The following is a 13,137-nucleotide window of genomic DNA, read 5'->3' on the forward strand; positions in this document are numbered from 1 at the left end:
CCAGGTGAGATGCTACGTACTTAATGCAAAGACTGACTTCTCGAAGAAATTGACAGAAAGAATATCCTGTACGAAGTCATCTTTAGGTCATACTTCGCAGCATCCTTTTTGTGAAGCCGCTGGACTTACTGCAACTAGCGGACTTGCATCCTTGCGGCAATCATGGTTCTACGTACGAAGACCCTACATGTGTCGCACCTAGGGGGGATCGAAGTTGGCTATCGTCCGTCGCAAGAGATCTTGGATCATTCGAAGCCCACTCTTGTCTTGTTCAATCCATTCACTACCACGGTGGACTACTACCTACCCGAGTTTGAGAATGAAGCTCTCCTTAACGCGGCTAATCTCGTAGCGTTCGAGCCTCTCGGACACGGGCACACGTTTCCGCAGAAGGCAGAAACATTTACATACTGGGATACTGCCATCATGACACTCCAGGCCTTGGACAAACTCGGAGTTGATCAGGTATTTGCTGCGGGGACTTCGCAGGGCGGGTGGATTGCTGCGAGAATGGCGCTTCTTGCGCCAGGGAGGGTATACCACCCCATCTGACTGGCCCAAGAGCAACAGGTACTGACACTCACGTAAAGATTCAAGGCATTATCGCGATCGGATCATCGATGGACTCTGAGTCGCCCCGAAGCCGCGAACTTGGTTGCTGGGATGGCCCAGCAGCGACTTCGGGCCTTGTGACGTTGGCTGGCAACTTTGCTCCAGCTCACGATTTCGAACCAGGCAGTGGATACTGCGACTTCCTGATGGACATTGGTTTCGGAAAGACTGTTGACCAAAAGACTAAGGACTTCTGGTCCGAGACCATCAGACACAACTACAGTGGAGACTCTGGGAAGAGAAGGATCTGCCAGGCAGCGGTCAATCTTGCTGGTCGAGATGGATTGCACGAGCGACTGCCGTATATCCGCTGTCCCGTTCTGTGGTTGCAGGTATGTGATGATCACCCTAGGCGTGATCTGCCCTGGACTGACGAGAACCAGGGAACAGATGATGTCGTTTTCAGTGTCAAGAACGCGGAGGAAGAAATCAAGCTGTTCACAAACGCAGCAGATACCAGATTGGTCAAATTCCCAGGAGGGGTTCATTTTCTGAGCTGGACACACAAGGAAAAGGTCGCTCAGGAACTTCTGGGCTTCATCAGCAAATGGGGAAGGGGTGTGAAGGCATCATTGTGAAGCGGTGGAGTCATGAGTAGACGCACACCTAGACAAGAAGATAAGTCGTTACGTGAAAATGCTCCCTGACGGCTTCGTACGAATACTCGAGCCTGGGACCGGATCCTTGGGACCGGGCTACCAATATTCCGTCCAACCCTTCCCCATAAAAGTGGGGTAGAAAGGGGAGCGAAGGAGGATCCCCGGACTCCGCCCCGACTTTTCTCCGCAGGCTTATCCACCAGATCTCCAAGTTAAATATCTCCTTCCTCCCCGACGTTCCCGTCGAGCGAACTTCCGTCGACCCTTCATTTTGTGTGCAATCTGCCTGAAGCGGCTGGTCAAGGGCCCCACCTAACAGCGTGAAATGGCCTCCCAAACAAATGATGCCGAACAGGAGTGGAGCTCGCCGTCTAGGGAGAGGTCGACACCTGCTCAGAGCGACCTACCTGGGTCTGCTGCTCGTCCCAGAAAACGACGCAGGATTGCGTTGGCATGTAGTAATTGCAGACACAGAAAGTCGCGTGTAGGTTGTCCCACGGGAGTGGACTCCTTCCCATATTGCAGCCGAGCTAACATCGAATAGTGTGATGGAGGTCGGCCAAAATGCTCCCTCTGCAACGAGATGGGATGTGAGTGCTCGTATGAACAAGCTGGGACAACGACGAGCCTGACTGTGGGAAGGAAGTACGCTCGATGAAACCCTCAGTTGCTGAGCATCACTAATTGTCCTATTTTCACCTAGTTACCTGTCACGGCTGGAACAAAGGCTTGAAGACATCGAAAGTACCATGAAGGCTATGCAACAGACTCAGTCGGCGTCCCAGACCGACACGGCCCACGTCCACCAGTTTGCAAATAGCTCTTTGCCTTCGGCACCAGACTCTGCTCTCCCTCCGGAACCATCAGCTCAGTATTCTGCAGACGCGGAAATGGGCGAAATCGATACTAGCGAAGATGCCATCGACGGCATGGGAGCCATCAAGTTCACAGATGAAGAAGACAGTGGCTATTTTGGTAGGGTGTCCCTTCACAATCTCCTGCAAATATGCGCCTGGCTGCTCACCGACACTGAAGGTCCGTCGTCCAACGTCGCTTTTGTGCGCCATATCTCACTGGCGCTGGCCAAGGCAAGCGGGCAGGGTCACGCTATCGGAACCGGGACAAACTCGCTGACAGCCGCCGCTGAGTGGATGCGAGTCACTCGTCCGCATTACGTGCATGGCGAGATCAACGAAAGCGCCTTGGATCGCTCACGGAGGAGTGTCAACATCTACGGGTTGCCACCTGAAGCCTACACCTGGAGGCTGATCAAGGAGTACTTCCAGAAGACCGGTCAGCTACTGCCATTCATTCACGAGGAGTCCTTTTGCGAAACATACTTTCAGCTGAAGCGCACCAACTTCACAATGGCTCGGAGAACCTGGCTCGGCCTGCTGAACATGATTCTCGCCATGGCCACCACCTTGACTGTCGACGGTTACACTTCCTCGGAGGAGAGAATTGCAGAGTCAGACGTGTACTATCAAAGAGCTAATGGCCTATGTGAGAGGGAATCAAGAGCAAACATCAGTCTTGAACTAGGTGTGAAAACTCCTATTGAGCAGCCGCAAAATATCAGCATTCGCATACATGACACACTAACGCTGTGTAGTGCAATACTTGCTCATTGTGGGCCAGTATCTGCAAGGCACACAAAAGTCCGTCCGTGCCTGGACTGTTCACGGGCTGGCCGTCACAACGGCGTTTCAGTTGGGTCTCCATTCACCACGAACAAATCAGGACTTCTCCCCATTAGAGAGCGAGATTCGAAAGCGCGTCTGGTTCGGCTGCATCCTCCTCGATCGGTGAGTGGTCACACGCAATCCCAATGCGCTCCTACTTCGGCTAACAGCCCCGTCTAAGCACATTAAGCATGACTTATGGCCGGCCCTGTATGATTCCTGAAAAGTACGTGAAGCTTGAGCTTCCGACCGCCGATATACAGGTCATGGGGCAAACTCCCAGGACGGACGTTAGGCAACGGATGGATGCAATGTACTTCCGAGCAACCATGTAAGTATTCAGACTACAATAATTGAGGACAGAACGATAACAATACTCCCCAACAGAGCCCTGTACAGTGTCATGTATCAAATCATCGATACATGCTACGGGCAAAATCTCGGCCTCGAGGAGTTTCTCCCCGTGGCGGAAATTATTTCTCTCACACTCAGAGGGGAGACGCAGCTCAACGAGTGGAAGAATCAAATCCTCCCTTCTTTGAGCCTACGGGTGTGTAACACTCCGCTTTGTTCGCAAGACCTGGAAAAATTGGAAGCAAAGGACAAGATCACGGAAAGGTTCAACTTGGTGCTCTCCCTTCGGTTCCACAACCTCCACATCCTGCTTCATCGACCCATCCTGGAGAAACTGCTGGACGTGCACGGAGGGGTCACCAACGACGCCGAGACGAACATGATGCACCAGGTCTGTATCAGCAGCGTCGAAAACTGCGTGGACTCTGCCATGATTATCATTTCGATCGTCCACACCGTGGTACTTTCCAACGGGTGGCGTCGTGATCTCCTTGGGGCTTGGAACTATTCCTTGTTTTACAGTAAGTACCCTTTACATCTGTATCGAAAGCATTGGATTGCTTACACGGTCACACCTGGAAGCATTCAATGCCAGTCTCGTTATAATCGCAGGCTTGCTTGTTTCTCCCAAGGAGATTGGCAGTGAAGGCGACATTCCACCCTCGCAGTGGAAGTTTCTTGAGAGTTCGGCAATCTACCTCAACATGGCCATCGAAGCCTTGCAGAACCTTGACCGGGGGAATCGGGTGGTCCAGCGCATTGTCGACTATCTGTCGCAGCTAGCTTTGGCGGTGCTCAGCATGTGTAAGTTCTTCCCCCGAGTCATCTCGCAAACCCCCACAGCCGCCTCACGTTGAGAAGGATGCTGATGTTTTTTTTGGTCATCAAGCATCTCATAACCTCGATGCGAGTTCCATTCTTCCAAGTGCGAATAGCTACGATCCTTTCGCCTCGGCCAGCAATCAGCAAGACCTATTCCCGGTACGGTCCTCACACCAGGCGATTGGGCAGAAAGAGCTTCCCATGGAGATTGACCTCAGCGAGTTCACGCTGGATACTGACCTAGACTGGTTTACTCGACATTTTGAGCCCAATAGATAGTGTAAGGGCAGTTTAGTCCTGAGCAAATCGTGCGGACGGTGTCTTGAGACGAAGAACATGGTTTCCGATTGCGGTGTCGGACGTTTTCTTGCCGACTGCCCTGCTTTTGCTATTCCGACCAATGCATGCTGGTGTGTTCAGGACCCCATTGGGTGTCGCCGCCTGGGAGCTGTCGGTCTCTGGGATTGCCACCAATCGGGTGCCAGCGGGGAGTTAGGATATGCAAGTGGAGTATCCAGATATCCAGGCACAGTAGTGGGATATGCCAAATCGACGAGTGATAGCGCGATGCGATCCAGTGGCCGGTATACAGGAGATACTTTCCGCAATATCCCGGCCTTCCAGGTCTGAGAGCCCTTGCATATACTGTGTAGTCTAGCTGAGCTGCTGTACCCACCCCCACAATGCCAAATTGAAAGAGGATCATGTCGACGAAGATCTCGAAAGGGGCAACACTTTGAGGTTATTTTATTGGCCACCACGCGATACCCCGTACCAGACTAGATTGTCACCCATGCGAGTCCTCTAAAATCACGATGACCAGAACGGTGCCCAGTCGTCTCCTTTGAGACATCAGCAAACGTTAGCAAAGTTCCACGCTCGGGAAGGTATCGTCTCCTTTCTGCCACTTCAGAAACCATGATCTGAGTTGAATACCCTCCCTTTCCAACCAGAGGACGGATCCGCAGGCTCGCGGGCAAGAATATTTGCAAACGGGGGCCAACCTACTAGACCGCAATTGCGATTTTTGATTAGTGTTTCGGCAGCACGCAAAGCATCATGTCCTATATCGGAGCCTAAGAATATATACATACCAGTCTCACACTTGGGAATATATGCATATGGATTTGCAGATTCCACCATTAGTCACGTTCTTGGTTTGCGAAAATCTCTCCGTGGACGAGATCTTGTCCCAGGCTTTCCAGTTCCGTTCTGCTCATCCAGAGTCTCGGGCTCAGCTGATGGAAGTTGCAATGCTTGAAGCCGGTGCTTGATTTTACCACACCATTCCGAAGAAGGCCCTTGAATGGCAATATATCCAGATAATGCTCGAGTATACATTACTCTCGCCATGTTTCTGCGATCTGTTCGCGAGTACAGATCACCAAAGGCGATCATGGTGTTCAACGCGGGCATATATGACCGCATAAGCTCGACACCGAGGGCCGCCTCGTAGCCTTGTAGGGCTCGACTGTACATCTTCTCTGCCTCGGCTAGCTCACCTTGGTCAGCGTAGAGCAGGCCTAGATTGTGCACCGTGTCGAGGGTCGAAGTGTGGTCCGGTCCACGTGCCTTCTCCTTGCCCTGCAGTGCTCGAATGTACATCTTCTCCGCCTCGGCTCGCTTGCCTCTGTTCTTGTAGAGGTTGCCTAGGTTGTTAACCATCGAGAGTGTCGATATATGGTCAGGTCCAAGGGCCCTCTCTTTACCCTGCAGCGCCCGAATATACATCTTCTCCGCTTCGGCCAACTCGCCTTGGTAGACGTAGAGGTTGCCGAGATTGTTGACCGTATCGAGGGTCGATATGTGGTCTGGTCCAAGTGTCTTCTCCTTACCTTGCAACGCCCGAATGCACATCTTCTCCGCCTTAGCTAGCTTGCCTTGGTAGGCATAGAGGTTGCCTAGATTGTTGACGGTATCCAGTGTCGATATGTGGTCCGGTCCAAGCACCTCCTCATAGCCTTTGAGCGCTCGTATATACATCCTCTCCGCTTTACCTAGTTTGCCTTGATCGGCGTAGAGTAGGCCTAGATTGTTAACCGTATCGAGGGTGGATGTGTGGTCCGGACCACATGCTTCCTCGTAGCTTTGCAAGGCCCGGATGTACATCTTCTCCGCCTCGGCCAGCTTACCTTGGTCGAAGTAAATGATGCCGAGATTGTAAAAAGCCCAATCCAGTTCTCCGACATCTACCTTCCCTTCCGCTATAAAGACATCCTGTCGTAGAGCGTGTGGAAGGAGTCGCCGTTGTAAGAGCCACCGGTCCTTTTCATTCGTACTGGGGACCTCTAAGGCCACACAAGTCAACGCCAGCCTTGCTAACTCTCCGTCCCACTCTTTGTTGAGAACAGACACGGTCCACGAGTGCACACAGCTGTGTACACTATACCCTCCAGTTCCGGATTGCTGCTGAACAGACCGGTCTGCACTCACCAGCCCGAAGCTGCAAAGCAGCGCAACGGCTTCATTGAAGTTGAGTTCGTCCTCGGTTAGGTTCTGTATCCCTTCGTCGCCCGAGGACTTTGCATGTCGGAGGAGTTCGAGCCACACATCCTGTCGATCAAAGTATGCCCACCATTTAAGCAATTTGGCCGATGCAGCATTCTGCTGTTCGATCCGATCAAAGGTGATCTGCCATGTCGTGTACAGTGACCGATCCTCGTAGGAACTCAATTGTGGACTCGTCATCTGAAGCTTCAACCACGACTCATTGTAGAGCCGAAGGTAATCCGAGAAACTCGTAGTGACGTGCTCCAGATATGCTCCAGCCGCCGAAAGAGCCAGAGGTAAGCCGTCGAGTTCTTTGACGAGCGCTACAGCACCACAGTCTGAATTTATCAGTGTGAAAATCCATATCTCAGGTCTAAATAACTAACCGTTTTCGATATTCTCCCGCTTGGACGTGTTTGATAGAATTTCAAGGCCGTCGTGAATATTCTGCAACTTCTGGATATGGATGCGACGACCCTGACTAACTTGTGCCGATCGTGTAGTGATGATGATTGAACCGTGATCACCGCGGGGGAGGAATTTGCGTATATCGACGGCTGAGCGGTCACGATTGCCAGCTATCCGGGGGTTATCATAATTATCATAGATCATTAGCCACCCCGTGTTCCTTTGGAGGTTGAGCCAAGTCTTGACTGCCGCAATGACTTGGTCGAGGTTCCCGTTCAAGTCTAGGCTGGTAAGTGTACTGGTGGAAGACCGTCCCATCTGTTGCTCGAGGATATACTTTGCGATATCCCGAAAACTCAACTTTATAGTATCTTCGTCTTTTGCATTTACCCAGAAGATCGCAGTGTATTTCTCTTTATACCGCCTGACGTATTCGATGACCAGCTAAGTCTTTCCGATCCCTCCCAGGCCGTGAAGGACGACAGAGGAGCGAGATTTGCGGCCGTATAGTAGCCGACCCATCTCGGCGAGTTCGTTCTCTCTTGCTACGAATTGCACGGCCTCGGGGATGGCCGAGACATCAAACCTGACAGCGAATTGATCGGAATCATATCCTAGCTTCGTCAGCTCAACCGGTCGTTTAGTGCCTGGATCAAGAGAACCAACCTCTGTAAGTTTTGTCAATCTCTTCCAGAAGTCGTTTATGAGCCTTCTCTTTCCCTTCCCCATAGATGAGCGGCATAGACACGTCGAAAATACCAATTAAGGAATAGGCTTCATCCTCTGCTTCCCTGGTGTGCCGGTTTGATGCCCACGACATACGCTCATTACGGCTGAAGTCGCCTAAAGGCTTTCCCCTTAAGGCTATTCTTGGAATGCCGGTAATGTCGTGAATAATACCCTCTAACGAGACCTTGCTTCCCAACTTTTCGCCTTCTGAACTGAAGAAGTCCACCGACGTCGGCGCCAGCAGCTCTTGGAGTGTCCAGCCACGCGTGAACCATCGGGATTTCCTATAGGCCGCCTCCCAATGGCAGATACCTTGCTGAAGCAGCGCTTTGCCATCTTGTACCGAAACATCGGAGAGATAGACATAGCATCGAGCGGCGTTCTGGTACCAACGGAACATAGAGTTGACAGCTTTATATAGTTCAGTGCTGTTCTTCTTGTCGATGCAGCAGGTATCTATCCAGAAGTATCGAAGGCCGTCAGCCGCCGCCTTGTCCGCGCAAAACTGGATCTTCCTCCACCCTGCCTTGCTCTTGCCGGTGCCCGCCTCTACATCCTGAAAGCTGACCTCTTCGTTGTTATTTATTAGCCAAGTATGGGAGAGGATTGCGTAAGCGAGGAGGTCGTTGTCAGTGGATTCGCGAAAGACGAGGTTGCCGTCGGGTCTGCGCTCCAAGAGGCGCATCGTGAGGCATGAGGAGCGGGCGCGGGCGCGGCACGTTCTCGAACGGATGCTACTCGAGGAGCTGGTTGAGCATCACGACACAGAATCCGCATCTTATGCATGGAAGAAGAGACGAGTTGAGGATGGGGAGACAGCTTGATCGAAGGCCATGTCCACGAGGCTTCGCCGTGACTTAGCTTGCACATGGTGGAATGGCGCAGTCAGGCTGAACGTCGAACCTGTTGTTTTGCAGGATCCTACGATTGGTTGCTGAGATGGGCGCCTCATGCTGCGGAGAAATCTGCACTTGACCTTCCATGGTCTAGCCCTCGATCATAATTATGGGCCCTATCTGATTGAGTGCGCAATTCACAACGTCTGTGTAACGGCGAGGAGATTGTGATGGCTGGATTAGGCCGGAGCTGCCATAGACACACTTTGTCCCGACCATAGGTCTACAGAGTACAAAGTTGAAGAGTAATACCAGGGCGCCCTTGCTTGGCAAATGCCGGCTAAATCCAAGAGGCCACCGCTTGCTTATGATCGCCAGTTGAAGAAGCGTAAGTACGGAGCCAGTCTTCGACTCTCGAACGCCAAAACGCGACGTTGGTGAGAGATTAATGTGTCGAGCTTGAACCAATGCTTCCAGAAGGCAAATTTATTCTTTTTGCTTGCACATGAACAGGGCCCGAGTCCTCTGTTTGGGGGCGAGCCATCTTCCACTACTCTCACATGCCGTTGGCAGAATACGCCTCGTGGATGAACCGCGCCCACTTCAAACTCTGCTTGAAATCCAGGTACTTCTCGGTCTCGCCTTTGGCAAAGGCCTCATAGAGCCTCGCAACATTGTCGGCCGGAGCTTGCAATCCCATCCTGTGTGCTATATCGTCCTTCACGTCCGCCTGCAGCACCTGACTCAAATCCACATCCTCGACCTTGTTGGCAACGAAGTCGTACACTTGCACCTTGATGCCGCCGCCGAGCCAGAGCATTTCGTTCCCGGTGACCCTGATTTCCCCCCTGGTGCAATAGATCCGCCAGTCGAACGCCGGAGTGTCCTTGAATTGCGGACCGCCGCGGACCTGGAAGTTGAATGGAATGTCGCCCTTTAGGACGCCGTGGATTAGAATGTGCTCTGGCGTGCCGTTGGGATACGACGGCTCAATGACGTTGAAAGCGCTGTCCGTCAGCGCGAGGGTGGGGCGTCGGTTCTTCAGGAGAGTATTCTGAGATTCGATCTCGCCCAGGGCGGCGGTCAAAGTGTCGAGCACTGAATGAAGGGCCCAAACCCATTAGCGAAAGTCTCTCGTGGTTCCTGCAGCCTCTTGCTGCGGAAGAAAAACGTGGGAAACTCACAGTGGATGGCCGTGATCGTGAACATGTTCCCTCCACTTTTGATATCCATCAAGTAAGCGATCTCCTTAGGAGTCGCCATCCCCAGAAGGAACGCGCATCCAACCAGGGAAGTACTGAGAACCTCGCCCAATTGGCCTGGCGCGTCGCCGATGAACTTCCTCACGGCATGGACATATGCGCCATTGCGACCTTGCAATCCCACGATGGTCTTGAGATGCTTCTGCTCGGCCAACTCGGCCAGTTCATTCATCTGGTCCAGGTTCGAGGCCAGAGGCCATTCGCAGAAGACCATCTTTCCGGCGAGCAAGGCCGGTTTGATGAGTGGGTAATGCTGCGCGACATTGACGGAGCAGACGACCATGTCGACATTGTCGTCCTTGGCCAGGGACTCGGGGTCGCCGTACGTGTGGACGTTGCTAGCGTCCAGGCCATGCAGCTTGGCCGCCTTCTTCGCCGACTCGACGGATGAGTTGCACAGCGCGGTGATGGTATAGTCTGGGGACTGTGTCAAGTACGGCAGGTGGGCATTCTTACCCCACGCCCCCGCGAGCTGGATGTTTTCGTTGGAGCTGAGCCCGATGAAGCCCACGCGAATTGGCTTTGACATGATGACTTGTGCTGCGGAGGCAAGATGCTCTCGCTGATGAACTAGACCTTTGCTCAGAAATGAATGGTTCCATGTTATATAGGTAGGGCTATGACTGAGAATATATGGTGCAATAAAGCATTGGAGTTTCCGGTTCGGCCGAATCCGCACCCCAGTCTCACGGACGAATTTTCTTGTTTACCAGGCTGGAACCGGTAGGTCCTATGGAGGCCTAATTGGCTGGTGTCGCTCACAGAAGTGTAAGGCGAGCGAGACGCTTGGACGCGGGCCCTCGGGGGTTTCTGAGTAAGCAATACTGTACAGAATGCAGCATTTCGTATAGCACCTTCGTTGACCTATGCATATAACCACTATCCGGAATTTTTCTGCCTTAGTGCGTCGAGCCGAAGGCTACTCAAGACCATTTCTGCCTGAATCGATGGGTAAATTGTGAAAAGCGTAGTTGGATCCGAGTCGGCTGTACCTACAAAGCTCAATCATGGGCGTCTGAGGTGTTGAGTTTAACTAGGGGCAGGAGGCAGAGGTGCTTAACCCAAACACTAGCAGGGCATCCCAATGCGAGTAAGCTCCGTGCACAGCCTTGTCAAGTGTATGAACGCGGTTCGACGATGAAACATTGGTGTTTGGAAATGCCACCCTTGAAACAATGGCCTCCGTTGCCATTCAGCGATGCCACGGAGAGAATCAAGCTATCAACATATGGTGACCGAAGTCTCATCGACACCGTCGAAAACGCTGCCCATTCCACTCTTGAACGAGCTCACAAACACGCCAACTCGGATGTAACTGCCAGCATATTTGGCGCCGTCTTTCTGTTCTTCTGTCTCTGCCACTGCTTTCGCTATGACGAGCCCTTTGTTCGTAAGCGTGGTCTCGTTGTCCCTGGTCTTCATAAGACAGAAGTAGAACAGCTGCGTTGACGGCGGAAGATCGATATCCAGTGCGATGTCCTTTGGCTTTTTGAAGCGATTCGGTCCATCAGCTTCCATGGTTTCCGCGGGACTGGGTCTAACCAGAGGCGCAAGAAAGCCAGTCACGGTGATGGTCCCGCCTGACACCTCACCTAGTATAGGTTGTGCGACGTCCAATGGCTCTATAACATATTTCAGGATACGGGAGCAATACAGTATATTGTCATCTTCCGGCTTTTGCAGCGCAGAGAGATCAAACCTTTTCCGACCCTTGACTGATGCCCAGGACCACGTAGGCGCTTTCCAAGGCAAGGGCTCGAGATGTTTCTGTGCTGGCACCGGGGCGTCCATTTTCCGCCACATGAGTTCCATCGGAAGGAACTCCTTCCACAAACCGGCCACATAAGTCATGCCTGTGCGCCGCTGAATGACTCCAACAATGCCAGCGAGAGCCACCAATCTATCCTTCTCAAACGTCAGATCGGCTGCGGTATACTCCCGAAACACACCGTGGTGCCACAGCTCGTAGACAAACCTGTTGAGCTCGTCTCGTCCCCAATTCGTAAAGGGAGTGATCAGAGACTCGAATGCCGCTTTGAGTGGATAGAACTCATCGAATCCATGGTCTTGGCTGGGCGAACCGTTCGGCCATGCCTCGGAAGCCTGGAATGAACAGCATTCCCAATGTATTTCAGGGCCACCGAAATACAGAACCCGAGGTGACAGGATGCGCTCTTGTTGAACCCATGCGCGGGTTAGGAGGGATAAAGGAGAATAATAATACTCCGGAAATGCAGACCAGTTTGCAGTGTGGTAGCGATGGGCATAGACGCCTTCTGCTGGATCCAGATCGCTGCTGTGAGTCAATTGGCAGGGTCGCTGCATTAACGGATTGCGGCGTATGAAACATCCACCGGATTCAGAAGCATTCTCTGCTGCGATATTACACGTTGAGTTACCGTAAATCGAAGCCATCTGCGCAGATTGTGATCTCCAGTCATCGTTGGAGTCCTGAATGATGCAGAGCGAGTCGATCCAGATATAGCGATACCCCAATCTGCGTGTTATCGATAGAGCGTCTCTGTGAGTCTTGCTCAGCTGGTCCACCGGAATGGAAGAATAGAGCTGTGTTGTGTTCGTCGATAGTAGTTTTAGAAACTTGCCGTCTCCCCACGAGTGACTGAGCGTGAGGTAAGGAGTATTTGAGGATAATCTGTTCGTTTCCACGACACGAGCTGATTGCCAGCTAGAACCTTCGCCGTCAACGCAGATGAGTCTAGCAGGCAACGCTTTATCCCATACGGCGCTTTGCCTCTCACCAGCACAAGCCGTATCCTGAGCAATACAGTCCCGAAGCCACTTGTCCGCAAGAGATATGGTGGCATCGGATTCGGTAGAGAAGGCGAGTTGCGCATCGACCTCCTCTTGGATGGGTGCGGTATGTGGCTCTTCCGCAGAGTATCAGCAGATGGCCTTCACTTGAAGAGATCAAACCCTCGTACCAGACGACATAAGCAGATGCATTGCTGTGTTCGACTTCTTCTCTCCGACGTGAAATGTCAGGAGGCGGTGGTTGATGAACGATCTGCCCCCTCCTTTCAGGACTCCAGTCAATATTGCATCATCATGCTCTAGACGCCGCAGCTCTTCCAACGGATCATATCCAGCCTCGGATCGCAACTCGGCCCAGATGATAGCGCAGAGGTGGCATTGGCCTTCCGAGACGCATCGACGGAGGCCCGAATAATGGTGAATTCGATATGACTCTTGGTTCTCGGGTCGTAAAGTCAGAGGTCTGCCCTCCTTCTGTTCCTGTTCCCATGTTGTGTAGTCTTGCGGCAGGGTTTGCAGTAAGTTCGATCTGGAGCAGAACGTTTTACATGGAGGACAAAGTTGATGGGCA

General features: G+C 52.4%; 5 protein-coding genes across 5 annotated transcripts; 2 read left to right on the forward strand and 3 right to left on the reverse strand.

Moving 5' to 3' along the window:
- The first annotated feature begins 67 nt into the window (after window positions 1-67).
- On the forward strand, window positions 68-1,322 carry PV07_05579 (uncharacterized protein). Its single transcript, XM_016392488.1, has 3 exons — window positions 68-534; window positions 591-944; window positions 996-1,322. The coding sequence occupies exons 1-3, from the start codon at window positions 163-165 to the stop codon at window positions 1,188-1,190; spliced, it is 921 nt and encodes a 306-aa protein (XP_016250007.1). The 5' UTR covers window positions 68-162; the 3' UTR covers window positions 1,191-1,322.
- A 208-nt stretch (window positions 1,323-1,530) lies between these two features.
- Window positions 1,531-4,521, forward strand: PV07_05580 (uncharacterized protein). Its single transcript, XM_016392489.1, has 9 exons — window positions 1,531-1,695; window positions 1,756-1,856; window positions 1,915-2,186; window positions 2,247-2,753; window positions 2,824-3,016; window positions 3,075-3,224; window positions 3,281-3,768; window positions 3,830-4,051; window positions 4,137-4,521. The coding sequence occupies exons 1-9, from the start codon at window positions 1,537-1,539 to the stop codon at window positions 4,346-4,348; spliced, it is 2,304 nt and encodes a 767-aa protein (XP_016250008.1). The 5' UTR covers window positions 1,531-1,536; the 3' UTR covers window positions 4,349-4,521.
- Window positions 4,522-5,215: 694 nt separating this feature from the next.
- On the reverse strand, window positions 5,216-8,381 carry PV07_05581 (uncharacterized protein; the record flags this gene model as incomplete). Its single annotated transcript, XM_016392490.1, has 4 exons — window positions 5,216-6,897; window positions 6,946-7,411; window positions 7,517-7,581; window positions 7,634-8,381. The coding sequence occupies 4 exons, from the start codon at window positions 8,379-8,381 to the stop codon at window positions 5,216-5,218; spliced, it is 2,961 nt and encodes a 986-aa protein (XP_016250009.1).
- Window positions 8,382-9,088: 707 nt separating this feature from the next.
- Window positions 9,089-10,323, reverse strand: PV07_05582 (uncharacterized protein; the record flags this gene model as incomplete). The annotated part of the gene is made up of 2 exons (XM_016392491.1): window positions 9,089-9,630; window positions 9,717-10,323. The coding sequence occupies 2 exons, from the start codon at window positions 10,321-10,323 to the stop codon at window positions 9,089-9,091; spliced, it is 1,149 nt and encodes a 382-aa protein (XP_016250010.1).
- A 692-nt stretch (window positions 10,324-11,015) lies between these two features.
- Window positions 11,016-12,758, reverse strand: PV07_05583 (uncharacterized protein; the record flags this gene model as incomplete). Its single annotated transcript, XM_016392492.1, has 2 exons — window positions 11,016-12,682; window positions 12,737-12,758. The coding sequence occupies 2 exons, from the start codon at window positions 12,756-12,758 to the stop codon at window positions 11,016-11,018; spliced, it is 1,689 nt and encodes a 562-aa protein (XP_016250011.1).
- Window positions 12,759-13,137: the final 379 nt, after the last annotated feature.

Source organism: Cladophialophora immunda (assembly GCF_000835495.1).
Source record: "Cladophialophora immunda strain CBS 83496 unplaced genomic scaffold supercont1.3, whole genome shotgun sequence".
NCBI classification, from domain to species: domain Eukaryota; kingdom Fungi; phylum Ascomycota; class Eurotiomycetes; order Chaetothyriales; family Herpotrichiellaceae; genus Cladophialophora; species Cladophialophora immunda.